This window comes from Sinocyclocheilus grahami, unplaced genomic scaffold, assembly GCF_001515645.1.
Source record: "Sinocyclocheilus grahami isolate Dianchi unplaced genomic scaffold, SAMN03320097.WGS_v1.1 scaffold913.1, whole genome shotgun sequence".
Classification (NCBI taxonomy): domain Eukaryota; kingdom Metazoa; phylum Chordata; class Actinopteri; order Cypriniformes; family Cyprinidae; genus Sinocyclocheilus; species Sinocyclocheilus grahami.
Genome location: NW_015506092.1, coordinates 281,352 through 299,842, shown reverse-complemented (window position 1 = coordinate 299,842; position 18,491 = coordinate 281,352). Strand labels below are relative to the sequence as shown.

Sequence of the window (18,491 nt, the reverse complement as noted above, 5' to 3'; positions counted from 1 at the left end):
AACCAAAACAAATAAAAATAAATTAAAGCTAAACAGAAAATAAAACAATAATGATAAAAGGAGATAAAGTTATTAAAATGAAAATTACAATGAAAACTGATATAAAAAAAACTGATATAAAATATAAAAATAAAGGCCAATTCAAAACATGAATAAGTACTACAATAGTATATAAATAATACCAAAATAACCATAGTTCTGCTCTATTGTGCTGTAAATTGTGCTTCCCTGTGCTACATCTGCCTGAAACATTAAACATATGTGTCATAATAGATGGGATATCCCGTGAATATTGTCTTACTTAGACCGAGGCCTTCTGGGTCCCACAGGTAGTCCAGTGCCTGAATGTGCTCTGCATTATCCACATAATCTGAGTACTGCGCCGATGAGAGATTAAATCGACGGATCCGCACATTATCAGGCAATAACAAGACGGGAGGATTTCCTGAGAAAAAAAACACACACAGAGAGCAAAAGAAACAACAAAAGAGTGAGAAAGTGACACGTTAAATCGTGATGTTATTAAAGCCTAGTGACTTGAATTGCTGCTTACATTTGTAGCTACAGGTGAGTTCATATTTACCATTGTTTGTTGAATTATCACAGGCAAAAATCCAGTCATTTAAATAGGAATTTACACAATCAGAAATATTGCATGAGGGTAAAAGATTTCCCCATTTAGGTTTGACCAATGCAAAGCAGCTTGGTTTGAAAGTGACTTCTGTATGAGCATAAATATGTATCAAATTAATAGAGCATTCGCATTTAGCATTAGCAGGTTGCTAAGCTAACACCTCGCTACTCAAAAAAAAAAACATAAAAAGTTGGATTTTATTGCATCATATCTGATATCCCTTACGAAAAACAAGTTTATTCAAGTGTGCTAGTGGTATACTTCTTTTAAACTAAAAATAGGAAAGTATACTTTCAGTCTATTTTTTATGTACTTCTCAGAAATGTGCTTTATGTATTTCTCAGAAATATACTTAGAATGACATTTAAGTATACTTGACTTATACTTAGAAAAATTTGAGCTATTCTTGTGCTCCGGGAATCCATGGTTTCATTGTTATACGGTAGGGGGTGCTATTGAATCCAATTCATAGTCTTTTTTCAGCTTTTTGTTCAAAATGTTGTTTATTTCTTTATTTCTTTGTATGAAACTTACCCACATTCAAGTTTTTATAAAAAAAGAATGCATGAAGCTAGAATAAAATGTTTTTGTTTACAAGTAGATACTCTGTTCTTTCTTTTGATGTTTTGTATATTCAGATATTCATATAACAAAATAGTAGTATACTTCAAGTATGATGTAAAGTTCACTTAAACTTACAAGTATACTAGCAGTATAAAACTACTAAACTAATAGTTTACTGAGACTATACTTCAAAGTGTACTAAAAATGCTACAAGTGTTTAATTAGTGAACTATCAGTATACCTATAAGTTTACATTTAGTATAGATGCAGTACAAACTAAAAACATAGTTGTAAACTAGTTGTGTACTCAAAGTTTTCTACTGTTATACTTAAAGTATACTTAAAAGTATACTTTTATATACTAGAAAGTGGGCCAATTTAGTCCCAAGGAATATTGAAATAGTACACTTACAAGTATACTACTAGTACACTGATATTTGTATACTTACTACATAAACTATACTTAAAAATATACTAGAACTTTAAAAATAAACTTGAAGTATACTTCTTTTTGGTAAGGGATGCCCTTCAAATTATATTAGAAAATGAAAGTTTACAACGTTAAACATATAAATATTGGATAAAATAGTTAATTTTTGAAATGCTTTGTAATATTTTGTTGTTCTTTTTTTTTAAAATATACATTTGATGGCAACATTTTTTTTTTTCAGTCATTCAGATTTTTTTTATACTCAGCACTGAATAAATTATAATTATATTTATATTTAAAATAAAATATTTATATTTGTAATTAACATTTTTCAATTTTTTTCAGTTGAGCTTGCCGCAGTGCATTATGGGATTGCCTTCTCCCTGAAGGACACATGCAACGCTGCTTGAATCTGGCCTAAAGACGATATCTTAAAATGCAGGAAAATTATAATGTAGCATTTTAGAATATATAAAATAGATTGCAAAATATGACAACGGTAAAAGAGGCAGATATACAAGAAACAGAGAAAGAAAGAATGGTATAAAGAAAGAGCAGGAGGCTGTAAAAGGTAAAAAAGAGAGAAGTAATAAACCACAGGCCTCACCCTCAGCAGCGCATTCGACTCCCAGCTGCTCTCCCACTGATCGAAACCCTTCAGCACAGAAACACTCATAACTGCCCTTAGTGTTCCTGCACAGCTGTGGACACGTCCCGTAAATCTCACACTCGTTCACATCTGCAGACGAGCAGAAAACACCTCACATACAGGAAATACAGGAAGCATTTCAATTCATAACGCTGTGGTAACATTATACAAGAACACACTTGTGCTGCTTTCATGCAGACAGAAAAGTGTCCATGCAAAGGATGGAATAAAAGACAAATATATCACTAGTTTTCTGTAGAGCTGGTTTATAGCTGAATCAAATTTGTTTCATGATTGAGCAATTTTCCAACATTGACACAGCAATTGACACAGCAATTTTCCAACATTGGTTATTATAGTCAACTTAAACTAAAATGAAAATTAAAACCATACAAAAACATTCTCGTTACTTGAAATAAAACAAATGTTTACTGGAATAAAATAAAATACAAAAAACTAAACTTAAAAAAAAATTATTTCAGTTAGTTGTCGCAATATTTTTCATTTTAATTTAGTTTAAATTGATGTACTAAAATAACTAAATGTATATATATATATATATATATATATATATATATATATATACACACACACTACATAATTTATTATTATTATTAAAAATAAACAATAAAAATGACAACCCCCCCCAAAAAAAATCTTTAACTCAAGTGAACATTAAAATGGAAAATAAAAAAAATAAAAACTAATTCAACATATTAATATAAACTATAATAGTATGTCAGTTATATTAAAATAACACTGAACTGACTTGAGCTAAATAATGGTACTATTGTATCTGTAGAGCTGCTTATAGCTAAATAGATTTTTTTTACATAATTGTTGAACTTTGAAACATTGACACTGTTTTTGAACTAATCGGAGCTAAATAATGATAACTGCCTTCTGTAGTGATCTTTACAGCTAAAATTAAAGTCTTTTTATTATTGCTGAATTTTGCAAGTGTTATTTTCCTGTTTATTTCAGTGAAGCTGCTTTGAAACAATCTGTATTTTATAAAGCGCTATATAGATAAATGTGGCTTGACTTGGGTTTGAAGATAAGTCGCTGGAGCCCCTACAGGAGTGCCTGTTGTCCTGATTGGCTTCCGGAGTGCCACTATAAGCCCGTTTTACTGTAAATATTGAGGTCTTCTAATAAAGAAAGTATTCAGATGATTCACAAACCATCGCAGGTGTTCTTGTCCTCCGGGTTGGGTTTATATCCAGTTCTACAGGAGCAAATAAAGCCCCCAGTCGACAAATCCGTGCAGTTATGCTCACACAGATTCTCACTGCATGTGCGCCCATGGCCATAGTCTAACAGAGACAGACAAAGAAATGTAACAAAGATGTGCAGGAAAACAGGATCTAAGCTTTTTGTCCTTCTTGGAGCTTCATCCACTTTTGTTCATGCAAGAAAGAAAATAATAAACAACATGTAGGTGAGTGAATGAACAAAACTCACAGCAGCCGAGTTCATCGGTCTGGTCTTCACAGTCGTCATAGTCGTCGCAGGCGTACTGCAGAGGAATGCACTGACCGTTCCCACATTTATACTCGTCTCCAGAGCAGGGCCCATGTGTGGGAGTCACACCTGAGGAACCATTCACACAAAACAGGGTGCTTTACTAGTTTCAATAGAAGTTAGGGAATTTAAAAGGTATGATTAGGTAAATACTACATATGGTTGACAGTCTATTAACTGTTCCTCACAATGCTCCGGCCTCTCGTCGGTTCCATCACCGCAGTCATCTATAGAGTTGCAGAGCTCGTGACTGTAGATGCAGCGGGTGTTATCACAGCGGAAACGGAACGGAGGATCACATGAGATGTCCACTGAGGAGACAAGAAACATGACGTTTGTGCACTTTGTTCCACATCTAAAATGCCAAAAGTTGGATTTTACTAGGTTATTTAGCTGATGTATATTATACAAATTATATTAGAAAAAGAAGGTTTACAAAGGAGATGATTTAGACAATATGATTTAGATAATACGAGATCTATATAATGAAGGGTAGATGGATGGATGTGTAGATAGATAGATAGATAGTTAGTTATAATTTCATTTTAATTTGCCATTTGCATTATCTTCCATTGGTAACAAGCTTCCACAACATGTTATGGTTGCCATATTTCAAGAGTTTAAATCCCCCAATTAGAGCTTTTCTCTAAATGTTTTGCCCAGTGGTTTACTTAATCATCCCAACCTGGCAACCATGCACATGTGCTCTCTCTACATTATGGATATACCGCTGATGAGCTGAAAACACCGGCAAACATTTAAGTTGGAGCTGAGCAACTGAGATATTCTGCTCAAATAAAAGTGTAATACAACCAGACTGTTTACTTTCAGTCGATTGTGCTGTTTTCTGTGACTAAATCTGTGAGTTGATCGGGGTTGCCAGGTCCGTGCAGAATTTAGCATTCTATTTCTCACAGGGGTGAGAGGAGGATTGTTTAACATGCAGACTAAAAAAAACAACCCGCCGCAATAGTGTAAAAAATTTCACAGGAAAACTGCACATTTGGCAACACTGGAGTTGATGTTCTCTTGAATTGTGCTTATATGAAAGTGCAATAATTCTAACGAAATGTTAAAAAAATTAAATTAAATTAAATTACAATAATTATTATTATATCTCTGAGCAATATTTAAACCATTTAAACCAGTGGTCGCCAACCCGTCGATCGCGATCGTAGATCTTTATCACTGTCCCAGTAGATCCCGAAAAAAAAAACAGTAAAATAAGTACAAAAATGCATTACATTTATGGGGTTATATTAATGTATCACTGAAGGGAACTGTCTTGAGAAAAGTTTTGATGGCAATGGCATTTTCTTCTCCGTATAAAGCGCAACTCTGCTTTGTTTACAGCGGTAACCAACGAAACGCTATATTGCGGAATTGGGCTACTTTAACACTGTTGGGTTGTTGTTCATGTCCGCGGGTTGAAGCGACCCCAATAACGTGATATTTAGTCCCTGGAATGTGAATTTTACTGGAAGATCCCCGCCAAAAAACGTGTATTTTACCCCCGGAATGCGATTGGACTAGTTTTATTGCGAAAACCTGGCAACCCTGTTCATAAGCGCCACCTGCTGTCAGAGAGTGCGTCTCATTCAGACCTGCTGTTTTTGTTTCGTGCAGATGTTTTATGTAGCAAATAAATAAATAACACCTAAAGTCAGACCATTCTGTTTTTGTTTTAAATCCTGAAATTAATCTAAATCAAATCAAAAACAACTGCCCGTGCAGATCGTGATTAAAATGCAGTGGTTGCCTCTAATTTCAAATGGCTAGATATTTTTGTTTAAAGCCAGTTTGTTTGTTATAAAGCAAATAGCCAATAAATACATTTGCTTAAAAATCAGTATCAGTATCAGAATCCAATTTGCTAGTTAAAGAAAAAAAAGAAAGAAAGAAAAGAAAGAAAATCTGAATTTTGAATCAGCTATGATCGGCACATCACTAATTAAAATACTAAGTAAAAGGCCTCAAATTTGAAGTACAATCTTGGATGTCTTTTTCTATCAATTCTTCAATAGGTAGATCTTGTTTTTCATAAAGGCCGGGGTCAGGGATCTTGGGCCTAAAAAGGTTGGTGACCACTGATTTAAACCATTATCATGCAGGCCAGACATACAGACAGGTAGATAGATAGAATGATAGATAAATTCTCACAGCAGAGATGCAGTTCTTCATCTGAATTATCCCCGCAGTCATTATCTCCGTCACATATCCAGTGCTGCTGCACACACACGTGGTTCTTGCACTCAAACAGGAAGGGTGGACAGTAGGTGCTGTTCGGGTAGCGTGTGGCTGAAATATGCACACATACAGCTCAAAGTCAAGATAAACATAAATGGGAGGTGACTAGCATTGCATTCAACATTCAGTGACTTTGCCATTGCTAGTGCTGTGCTATACTATTTGAATGCAGCTCAAAATGATCCTGAGCAATTTATTGGTTTAAATTTTTTATTTAAAATAAATGTTTGTCTTCATAATCCTTAATCAAAATGGAGTTTTCCAGGACAAGATGTTCCTTAAGTTTCCATGCCAGTGGATGCACAACACTTTTGGACTCTAGAGGGTGCTGCAATATAACTCACAGCTATCTTCTGGTTACATTTCAGGAGCATCTCAGAATTTAAATAGATTTTTAAAAAAAAACCTTGGTACACTCACGACAGGAGCTTTCATCAGTGAAGTCGAGACAGTCAGCATTGCCGTCACATTTGAAGCGCTCAGCGATGCAGTGGCCGCTACTGCACTGGAAGTAACCCGGGTGACAGGTCCGCAGCTCTGAAACACATTCATCCACAAAGAATGAAGCCAATCTCTTTCAGTACACCATGGAAAATGAATTATGCACACTTCCTGTAAGTCATTCACAAGGTATCCAGGCACACAATTGCATTGAGATATCACCCACTGAGGACCAATCTGTAATAAAAAGACAGTATTATGATGTTGAACATGGTGGCAAGTGCCACGGCTCTCTCCATCCCTCTTTTGATGGCCTTTCCTTTCTGCTGTCTCTCTTTTTCTTTCACTCACCGCAGTCTCTCTCGTCAGAATTGTCCTCGCAGTCGTTGTCATGGTCACAAACCCAGCGGTCAGGAATGCAGTGCAGGTTGTCACAGCGGTACTCGCTCTCTGTGCACGGACGAGGGGCTGCGGATGCATAAGAAGCGTGTCAATCAGACACGCATGAACATACATACAAAGCAAATAAAGCAATAAGCCCAAAGAGGCTGTGACACTGTGATTTCACCACAAGTGAGGGGCGTTAGTTCCATAACAATGAAAATTTGCTAAAAATTCACCATTCAAAATGTAGATGAGTTTGTTTCTTCATCAGAACAGATTTGGAGAAATGTAGCATTGCATCACTTGCTCACCAATGGATCCTCTGCAGTGAATGGGTGCCGTCAGAATGAGAGTCCAAACACTGTGATTTCACCACAAGTGAGGGGCGTTAGTTCCATAACAATGAAAATTTGCTAAAAATTCACCATTCAAAATGTAGATGAGTTTGTTTCTTCAACAGAACAGATTTGGAGAAATGTAGCATTGCATCACTTGCTCACCAATGGATCCTCTGCAGTGAATGGGTGCCGTCAGAATGAGAGTCCAAACAGCTGATAAAAACATCACAATAATCCACACATCTCTAGTCCATCAGTTAATGTCTTGTGATCCATCATTAAGAGGTTTTTAACATTAAACGGGTTGCTTCTGATCAAAATGAGTCCATAATCCATAATGATGCTTCCTCCAGTGAAAAAGTCCATCCCCTGTTGTCCTTTCACATCAAAATCCACCGTTCTGGACTGTTCTCGCTTGTAAACGGTGCTTGATCTGTGCATATTTTTCTTCTGACTCAGACAAGATGGCTTTTATACTGAAAGAGCCAATATTACGGATAGAGGACTCATATTTTTAGCTGGAAGCAACGGTTTGAAGTTAAAAACGTCTTAATGATGGATTTGTTTATTATAAGCACACAGTTTTTCTCTTCACAAGACATTAACTGATGGACTGGAGTGGTGTGGATTACTTGTGGATTATTGTGATGTTTTTATCAGCTGTTTGGACTCTCATTCTGACGGCACCCATTCACTGCAGAGGATCCATTGGTGAGCAAGTGATGCAATGCTACATTTCTCCAAATCTGTTCTGATGAAGAAACAAACTCATCTACATCTTGGATGGCCTAAGGGTGATGAAATGTTCAGCAAATCTTCATTTTACAAATGCATTGAACATTCAATACAATTATGCACACTTTATTTTCACACAGACAGGCTGGTCCTTTGGCTGGTTTTAAAGTGGTTTTAGGCAGCGTTTTTTTTCTGGTGATGATGGGAAAACAGCAAGCTGGCTAGCTTAATAAGGTCAAATCAGCTTAGCCGGGCTGGAAGACCAGATTAAACCTGCTAAGACTGGCAAACAAGTTTTTGCTGGCAGCAAGGATGTGGCACAATGTCCAAAGATGTGCATCTGTCACTTGTCTGCATTAACCAACAACTAAAAAAAATAGCATAATCAGAATGCATAAATACATCTTGTGAACAGAGGTGCTTCTCACGCAATGTTTATAAAGCCAAAATGCAACCGACACACCACCTGAACAGTTTCAGTAAAACAACAAAAAGCCTCTGACACAGATGAGTGGGGTTATTATGTGTCACAGGACTGGAGGTTTATCTGATGAGATACAGCTTGCTCTTTAAGGCTGTTTTTGGGAGGTGAGTTCATAGCTGAATTCATCAGGGGAGTGACCCGCCTTCACCACCCCTACAGCTCTTCTGCAGGGAGGAGAAAGTGCTGAAAAAATCAGCAATACTTTCAACATGCAGCTCAGAGGTTCAGCGCAGATCATTTGTCAACCTTTCACACCTCACAGCACCTTGTCTTCCATCACATCATCTCCTCCACTATTCAATTTGTTCCTCTCAATCCCTTCATCTTTGTCTTTATTGTTACTGTTTCTTTAGTAAGGCAAGTCTACAGGTGTCTTTCTGTCTTATTAAGGGAACAGTTCATCCAGCGATAGTGTATTCACCCTCATGTCATTTTAAACACAGAAGGTAAAATGTTAAAGGATAACCGAGTCATTCTTTTTCAAGCTCCAACACGACATAAAAGCAGTTTACCACTTTAGAAGCCATACATAGCTTTATGTAAAGAGCAAATCAAAATTTAAAGGGATCGTTCACCCAAAAATGAAAATTCTGTCATTATTTACTCACCCTCACATAATTTCCTTCTTTCTTCTATTAAACACAAAAGAAGATATCTTGAAGAGTGTTGGTAACCAAATAGTTGCTGGACCCCATTGACTTCCATACTATGGGAAAAATACTATGGAAGTCAAAGGGGACCAGAAACTGTTTGGTTACCAACACTCTTCAAAAGTGATTCTTTTGTGTTCAGCATAAGAAAGAAATGCATACAGGTTTGGAACAAGTTGAGGGGGAAAAAATGTTGAAGAATTCCCATTTTTGGGTGAACTATCACTTTAAATCAATATTCACAGAATTTCTTGCCCTGTATGTATCATTAGTTCATGCATGTCAACGTTAAACCACAAGCACTAAATGCACCATATCTGATTTGAGAGCTTCATGAGAGTTAAATGGACAATTGATGATATTTATATGGAGTTTAATTGCATTTTTGAAGCTTGACAGCCCAAGTCCTCGTTCACTTTCATTAAATGGATATCCAGGATATCATTAAAAAGATTAAATTCTTAATAAAATCCAATTTGTATGTCTGAACCACACAAGGGGGAGTAAATAATGACTTTTAGTGAACTCTCTCTCTTGCTTCTTGCACTTTTTATATTGAACTGACTGAACCGGAGAGGTCAGATTGCTGCTACTCACTGCAGTTGTGTTCGTCAGATCCGTCGCCGCAGTCATTGTCTCCGTCGCAGCGCCAGCGCAGGGGGATGCACTGGTGGTTATCACAGCGGAAATCACCCGCCGGCTCACAGGTCAACTCCTCTGCAAACACAATACACAACACAAAAGCTAACATTAAACAAAAATGTTTTTGCATTTTGTTCAGAAAAAGCACCTTTTCAAAGGGAAAACTAGTTTCCGTTTCCTATTGGCAGATATTTAGTATAAACATACTTAATTTTGTTAAATTTCTCAGAAGACATTTCTCATAACTTCATATCCTTTTGCATCTCAAGGATGAATCTTGATTTAAAGATGTTTAGGTATTTGTACTGGAAAAAAAGGAAGATATTCATTTTTTGCAGTGCATGCCACTTTTAATGCCACCACTTTATGAATTTAAAACTGCTCTGATTTAAGACCTTTTTAAGGTCTTCATTTGTGAAAGGGAGAATTAAGACTTTTTAAGACCTGCAGAAACCCTACATGAAGAATGCAGAGTTAAAAAACAGACGAGAAGAGAAGAAAAACAAGAGAACATAAAAAGAGAGGAGATGAGGAGAGGTGAGACGAGATGAGAAAATGGGAAGAGAGGAGAAAAGGTGAGATATAATACAAAACGAGGTAAAATGATAAGAGAGGAGGAGGAAAAATAAAGCAGAATGAGTGCAACGTGAAGAGACAACGAGAGGAGAAAAGAAGAGAAAGTGAGGTGAAATGAGACAAGAGGACAAGAAAATTAAGAGGGAGGAGAAAATGAGGCAGAAAATATGCACATTACGGTGGACAGAGGAAAGGAAGGAAGAGGAGGAGATGAACAAACACACTCAGCAGTGCCCCACCTGACACGGGCGGCACATTCTTACAGTCAGATTAGGGCGATCTCTCCTCTCTCTCCTCTCTGTGCAGGATGGCACTAATGGTGCTAGAGGGAGCTGATAAGACCTGGGAGAACTGGGGCTACGTGTGTGTGTGTGTGTGTGTGTGTGAATGCATCGGTCAGATTACTGACAACAGACCAGTAAAATTAAGAGTAAAAACCTCTCAATCCTTCCTGAAACAATAATCACAGCTGCTCACACACTGGTGCCTGACACAGACATACCCAACACGCACATGAATCAGTGGTGTGACCCCAGACAGGAGGAAGGGTCACCGAGGGCCTGTCCATCACAGACAGACTGAACTAACACTCACTAATGTAGCGCTGGAGTGTGAGAGGACCAATGACTCTTCATGATTTCAATCCATCATGACAAACACACAACATCACTGACACTACAACACTACAGACTCATCTTACTGAATTTGACTGAAATTTAAAGGTGACGTGGGAAGCTTTTCAATCATTGAATGTGATTTTAGTTATTTTAGGCATTTTTGTTGAAGTCAGCATGAAATGGAAACTCCGTCCAACTTTTTGGTGTTTTCTGAGTGAAACGGCTTATCAAACAAGAAAAAAAACGTAGGATGGGACTTGATTCTATCGGTTGTTGATTGGATTTCAAAAAGTGAGCATTGCATAGGCCTATATTTAATTCTTAATAAAAAAAACTCCCAATTTCCTAACCAATTTTACAATTTGTTTTAAATATGTTTTTTATGTTAATATACAAAAAACTAAAAGCCGGATAAGGCAAAAATAGATTTTAGCAAACGGATCACTATACTGATATACCCTTTTTTAATTAATCATTCTTTTTCTAATCATTTTTACTTTTTTATTTTTTAAAAATGTAATATTATTAATTCTAATATTACTTTACTATTTTTATGATACACCGAGTCATGTTTTGAATAATAATGCTGCAAATCATTTTAACATTTTTTATTTTATATTTTAATTTATATTTGCATTTATACATTTAGTAGACGCTTTTATCCAAAGCAATTCATCTCAGAGCCATCAATATTCATAATATATAATGCCAGGTTTATTAGAAAGCTAGATTAAATTGGATTGAAATCATTTGAATATCTACAATTAATATTTAATATCCGTTTCTGAATAAAAATGGTCACACAGAGTAATTTTTGTTTAATACATTTTTGTATAGTAATTTTAAATTTTTTCATCATTCTAATATTAGTACTTTTACTATTATTTTACTATTTTATCAATAAATATCTACATGATTTAGTTGCAAGCAAGCACTGCTAACGCTGAATCATGTTTTCAGTCATGTAATACATTTTTTATAATTTTATAGTAATTTTTTATGTTTAAATGATTTATTAACACTACTACTTACTTTACTATTTTATTAATAAATATATACATTTTATACATACAAATCTATACATTCGTAGTCATGTTTTCAGTCGTGTGATGTTTGATGTCTCACCACAGTTCTGTTCGTCGCTGTTGTCCCTGCAGTCGTTGTGTCCGTTGCACACGGCCCACAGAGGAACACAGCGGTAGTTTGTCCTGCAGGCAAACTCTGTGTGATTGTCACATCTGTACGCCGGACCCACTGCAAACCACATTACACAGATGACTAACAACAACGAAAAAGACTGAGAAAAGAGATTTAATTTCACTTCATACGGCATAACTTTTTCTTCCTCTAATTTAAACTAATTAAACAACAACACAAATGCATTATAATGCTGTAATGAGTCAGCAGCTCACTGCATTCGTTGATGGGCTCGTCGGAGTTGTCACCACAGTCGTCGTCCACGTCACATTTCCAGCTCTGCGGGATGCATCGGCCGTTCCTGCACTTGAACTGCCCGGGTCTGCATGTCCTGCTGGAGCAGTGAGCGGGATCCTCGTCAGATCCGTCGCCGCAGTCGTTCTCGCCGTCGCACTGCCAGGCCCCAGAGATGCAGCGCTTATTGGCACACTGCCACTGATGAGACTCACACTGATGGGTGGCTGACGTACAGAAAGAGAGGAAGATGCATTTCTGAACACAAGACAGCAACAGCCCAATCAAAAGCAAATGTCAGAATGGCAGTGTTTTTCTAAAAAAAATCTTTGTTACTTGAAATAAAATTAACGTTTATTGAAATAAAGTAAAATATAAAAACTTTTTTATTTCAGCTAGTTGCCAAGGTGATGTTTGGTTTAACGTGATGTACTAAAATAACTAAAACTTACACACACACACACACACACACACACATATATATATATATATATATATATATGAACTACTAAAAATGACAAAAACACACAACCAATTTACTAAAACTTTAAAATGACAATGGAAAAAAAACTAAAACTGATTAAAAATGTTAATAAAAACTATAAAAGTATCTCAATGATACTAAAATAACTATTCAGAATAGCACTGATATTGTTAACTAAAATTAAAAGTAAAACTAATACAAATATTTTTTGTTAGTTGAAATAAAAACCAATGTTTGATTTTTAAGCACATACTAAATGTTTTGAAATTAAATAAAATATAAATATTACATGGAAAAACTCAAATGAAAATGATGAATCCATGCTGCCTTGGCAACTAACTGAAATAAGTTGAAGTTGAAGTACTAAAATTTCTAAAACTAAAGCTGAAATAAAAATAAGTTAAATTAGTATACAAACATTTTAAAAATGACAGAACATAAAGTAACTAAAACTAAAATTAAATTAAAATGAAAAAATAAAATAAAATGAAAAATGTATATAAAACTTGAACTTTAATTCAAAAAATGTATAAATACTATAGTGGTATATAAATAATTTCAAACATTGAATACATTTCTGAGTTTGGTTTTTAAGGAAATATTACATTTTTGAAAACATTTAAAATATAAACATTACATGAAAAACTACAAATGTTGCCATGGCAACTAACTGAAAAAAAATTATTGACTAAAAATAAATGTCAAAAGCACATTTATAAAAGAAAAAAAAAAACAAGCTAAATCAAAATATTTATAAATACTATAATAGTGCATAAATAACACTCAAGATTGATCACAAAAATCTCTGCATGTTGTTTCTTCATATGATACAATGTTTTAGTAAAAATGTATGCAGCAAAAACTGCTGTTTATTACTAGATTTTATTATGGGGTTCAAACCTACAACCTTTAAGCTTCATGCCCAGATTTTTAACTACTGGGCCACATCACCGGCATCACTGCAGACACTGATATTAGTTTTTCCATACCACACAGCACCGTGTCTTCATCCGACCCATCGGGACAGTCCTGATTAGAGTTGCACAGGAAGTGCGGGCTGCTGCAGTTTCCGTCATTACACTGGAACTGGCCCAGTCTGCAGTGCCGGAGGGGACACGTGGAGGGCTCATCCGAACCGTCTCTGCAGTCTCGCTGACCGTCACACTTCCACCAGATAGGGATACAGCTGTAAGAAAAGACAAATAAAAGGTACCATTTCAGTTAGGATGCTTGCTTAGAAGGCAGCTGTCTATGTAGGCACTATACAGCAAGGCAGCTCACTAGGCTTTGGAACAGAGCCTGACTCAAGAAGCGTGTGCATGGAGACACTAACCGTTCGTTGTCTGCGCATCTGTACTGTGTGCTGGAGCACATGGGCAGACAGCGTGCAGCGCCACCTATCTGCACAGTAAGGAAGTGATCAGGACACTCGCAGGTGTGACCCTGACCTCCGGCTCGCAGGAGGCAAAGGTGAGAACAGCCGCCGTTATTGACCGCGCACGGATTCGTCACTACAGGAGAAAGATATAGTGTGAGTGAGACTATATCAGTGGCTCTCAAACAAAAAAAGAGTTTCAGGTCTGTCCTGAATCATGGAAAAATCCAACTAACCATATCATAACCATAACCATAAAAGTAATAGACAATGACTGTAAGAATATTATGAACATTTCTTTAAAGTTCAAACATTGAGTGCATTTCAGTTTTTGATATCCTTTAATGTTTGCAATAAAAAAATCTTAATTTATACTTATACTTAATTTTAAGATGGTTCTATATTGTTTTATATTATATCTATATTAATCTAAATTTATTCAATGTTTTTCTAACAATTATTACCTATTATTAGCATAAAAAGTCCTTAGAATAAAAATAAAAACAAAAATAAGAATAATAGATAAACAAATGCTAAAATAAATGCAAATAATGAGTAACTAAACATATAATCATACGAATAATTCTAAGAATTTTACAAATTCATTTTAATTTCACACATTAAATAAATTCTAGTGTTTGATTTAATTTTGTATGAATAATAGAGAATACAAATAAGAATATTATAAACAAATATTTATTGTAATTCCAAACAATGAATACATTTCATTGTTTGATTTTAAGAACATTTTATTTACTTATTTATGAATAATACAGAATAATAATTCTAAGAGTATTATAAATGAATATTTATTTTAATTTCAAACATTGGAAACATTTCAGTGTTTGGCTTTTAAGGATAAATTCAATGTTTGCGATGCATTCAATGTTTGCAGTAAAGAAAATATATTAATATAAAATATTCTTATGATTATTTTCTATTATTTGTACAAAAGTAAATAAAAATGGCCTTAAAACTGAGCACTACATTTTACTTAATGTTTGAATTGTTTGCAATGTTTGCAATAAAATTACATTATTTAAAATAATAATAAAATATTTATCATTTCTCTCATGATCACCCCTATTATTCAACACTTTTGTATGTAAACATGCCCTTAGAATCAAAAATAAAAACACAATAAAAATAATAAATAAACAAATGATAAAATAAATGCAAATAATAATTAACTAAGCTTATAATCATAGATGAATATTATAAATGTATATGTGACCCTGGACCACAAAACCAGTCTTAAGTCGCTGGGGTATATTTGTAGCAATAGCAAAAAAAAATAAAAAATACAGTTTATGGGTCAAAATTATTGATTTTTCTTTTATGCCAAAAATCATTAGGATATTAAGTAAAGATCATGTTCCATGAAAATATGTTGTAAATTTCCTACCGTAAATATATCAAAACTTAATTTTTGATTAGTAATATGTATTGCATATGCATAGCTAAGAACTTCATTTGGACAACTTTAAAGGCGATTTTTAGTTGTAAAAAAGTTTTATAGTTGTATCTCGGCCAAATTTTGTCCTATCATAACAAACCATACATCAATGGAAAGCTTATTTGTGCAGCTTCCAGATGATGTATACATCTCAATTTCAAAAAAATTTACCCTTATGACTGCTTTTGTGGTCCAGGGTCACATTTATTTTAATTTCAAATGTTTTATTCCAAAAACAGTTTTATTTACTTTTGTACACATAATAGAGAATAACTGTAAGAAAACTATAAATTAATTTGATTTAATGTATACACCTTATTTAATATTTGAAATGAAAATACATTCCATGACATCTTTCTTTACTTTTGTATGTGGAACTGAATTGGGTCGTCACTTGTTGCCCAAAGTACATTTTGTAGTCAGTTGAGTTCGACTATATCCTCTTACAAAAAACCAGGATGTGGCTCCACATCATGTACTGTAGGTGTAGCTCCTCTTTCTAAAGAAGGCCACAGATAAAGGGTTTAAACTACCTGTCCTGGCCATTACAGCGATGATAAAGAGTTTAGTCTTTCCTGTCTCTGAGAAAAGACAGGCGAGCAGAGACTGGCGGCATTGTGTCGGACTGTGTAAATATTGGCAGAGACCCTTAAGTGCCTCAGTGGACGTTTAAAGGAAGTGATAGCGATCTGACGTGAGATAATGAGCGTCCCGCTCGGGTTACGCTGTCCTGGGCTCACCTATGGGCTGGCGGTAGGGATGGCACACGTGGATGTCGAACGGTCGGTGGGTGGTGTTGATGAGCGCTTCCCGTCCAGAGCCGTTGTATTTGTTGCCCTTCTCCACCGTGCGCGTGTTCCAGTCCGTCCAGTACACGCTTTCCTCGAACACCGTGATGGCGAAAGGATGCGGCAGGACGCCGTCGTACACAGTGTGCCTGTGATTCCCGTCCAGATCTGAGAATCTGAGGAGACAGAACCATTTGAATTATGTTTAATGTTCATTTTGTGTAAATAACAATGCAATAAAACAACCTGCATAATTAATCATGGCACAGCATCTTAAAAATGGTAAAAACAATGTTGAAAATCAGTTTGAATGATACAGTGACCAAATCTACCTTTGTGGGATTTGTCAGCAAATATTGATAAATGTGATTACTTTAATCAAATTGATAAATGAATTGACATATCATACTTAATTCATGTAATGTAAAAAAGGCTAAATGCAAATAAAATGCAACTAACCATATAAACAACAAAAAATTGATAGACAATGACTGTAAGAATATTCTGAATATTTAATACATTTCAGTGCTTGATTTTAACGACGTATTTAATGTGTGAAATTCATTCAGGGTTTGCAATTAAAAAATAATATTAAATCATAATATTCTAAAAAGATTATTCTCTGTTATTTGTGTGAAAGTAAAATCAAACAAAAAAGTTGTTCAATGTTTGAAATTAAAATGAATATGAATTTTTCTAACAATTAGTCCTTATTATTCATACAAACGTTTTAAAAAATAAGATGAAATGCAAATAATAATGAACTAAATATATAATCATTACAATTTAGCATAAATATTTATTTTAACTTCAAACATTGGCTACATCTCAGTGTTTGAATTTTAAGGAAACATTCAATGTTTGCTATTATAATAAATGTTAATTTATAATACCTTACAATTATTCTTTATTATTTGTACAAAAGTAAAATAAACATGTCCTTAAAATCAAACAGTGACGTTTTTGTGATGTTCGAAATTGCAATGAAAAACTTGCAGAATTTATAAGTTCCTTGAAACAGCATCTTAAAAATGGAGGGGAAAAAATGTTGGAAACCAGCTTGTGATGCAACGACCAAATCTTAATTTGTAGGATTTGTCAGCAAATATTGATCATTTGTGATTAATTCATTTCATATCATATTTAATGTCATATTTAAATGTGCACTAATTAAATATTGACAGGATATACAGTAAAGGTGAGGTAGTCTTACTCGATGTAGTTGAGGTGAGCATCAGACCAGTACAGCTTGTCATTGGTGTAGTCAATAGTCAGACCGTTGGGCCACTCGATCTTAGTAGTGATGATGGCCGACTTGTTATTCCCATCCATCCCGACACGTCCAATGAAGGCTTTGTCTCTCCAGTCAGTCCAGTACACGTATCTGCACAAATAGGATATTTGATATTAAACAAATAGAAGCTAAAACAGATCCCAGCAATGTAAAGGTCACATACTGTTCAAAAGTTTGGGGTCTGTAAGAGTTTTTTTTTTGTTTTACTGTCTCTTCTGCTCACCAAGTCTGCATTTATTTGATCAAAAATAAAGTAAAAAGAGGAATATTGTGAAATAGTATTACAAATCTAAAATAACCGTTTTCTATTTCAATATATATTAAAATGTAATTTATTCCTGTGATGCAAAGCTGAATTTTCAGCATCATTACTCCAGTCTTCAGTGTCACATGATGCTTCAGAAATCATTCTAATAAGCTGATCTGCTGCTCGAGAAACATTTCTGATTATTATCACTGTTGGAAACAGTTGTGCCGCTTCATATTTTTCCTGCGATTCTTTGATGAATAGAAAGTTCAAAAGAACAGCATTTATTTGAAAAGTTCTATGTGTACACTAAATGTTTCCATGTAGTGTACACAATTGATTACATCTAAATTCACTTTTTTTGTAAGTATTATACATTTATAATACCAAACATAACTTAAATACAATTAAGAATAATAATAATAATTTAATAGATAATTATTAAATTATATAAATTTAAATTATAATTTTTATATATTTTTAAAAAATTTGTTGTATATA

At 34.6% G+C, this 18,491-nt stretch overlaps 1 protein-coding gene across 1 annotated transcript in view; it reads right to left on the bottom strand.

The window, feature by feature from the left end:
- LOC107564141 (low-density lipoprotein receptor-related protein 2-like) overlaps positions 1 to 18,491 on the bottom strand; it is a 100,508-nt gene that overhangs the window by 8,824 nt on the left and 73,193 nt on the right. Inside the window, exons 46-60 of the mRNA XM_016249151.1 lie at positions 17,663 to 17,833; positions 16,402 to 16,625; positions 14,164 to 14,341; positions 13,820 to 14,016; positions 12,328 to 12,573; positions 12,041 to 12,169; positions 9,678 to 9,797; positions 6,841 to 6,957; positions 6,469 to 6,585; positions 5,962 to 6,099; positions 3,990 to 4,112; positions 3,742 to 3,870; positions 3,462 to 3,593; positions 2,236 to 2,367; positions 302 to 445 (exon numbers count right to left, since the gene is read on the bottom strand). Of these exons, the coding sequence (XP_016104637.1) occupies positions 302 to 445; positions 2,236 to 2,367; positions 3,462 to 3,593; positions 3,742 to 3,870; positions 3,990 to 4,112; positions 5,962 to 6,099; positions 6,469 to 6,585; positions 6,841 to 6,957; positions 9,678 to 9,797; positions 12,041 to 12,169; positions 12,328 to 12,573; positions 13,820 to 14,016; positions 14,164 to 14,341; positions 16,402 to 16,625; positions 17,663 to 17,833 (2,297 nt within the window). The remainder of the gene's footprint in view (positions 1 to 301; positions 446 to 2,235; positions 2,368 to 3,461; positions 3,594 to 3,741; positions 3,871 to 3,989; positions 4,113 to 5,961; positions 6,100 to 6,468; positions 6,586 to 6,840; positions 6,958 to 9,677; positions 9,798 to 12,040; positions 12,170 to 12,327; positions 12,574 to 13,819; positions 14,017 to 14,163; positions 14,342 to 16,401; positions 16,626 to 17,662; positions 17,834 to 18,491) is intronic.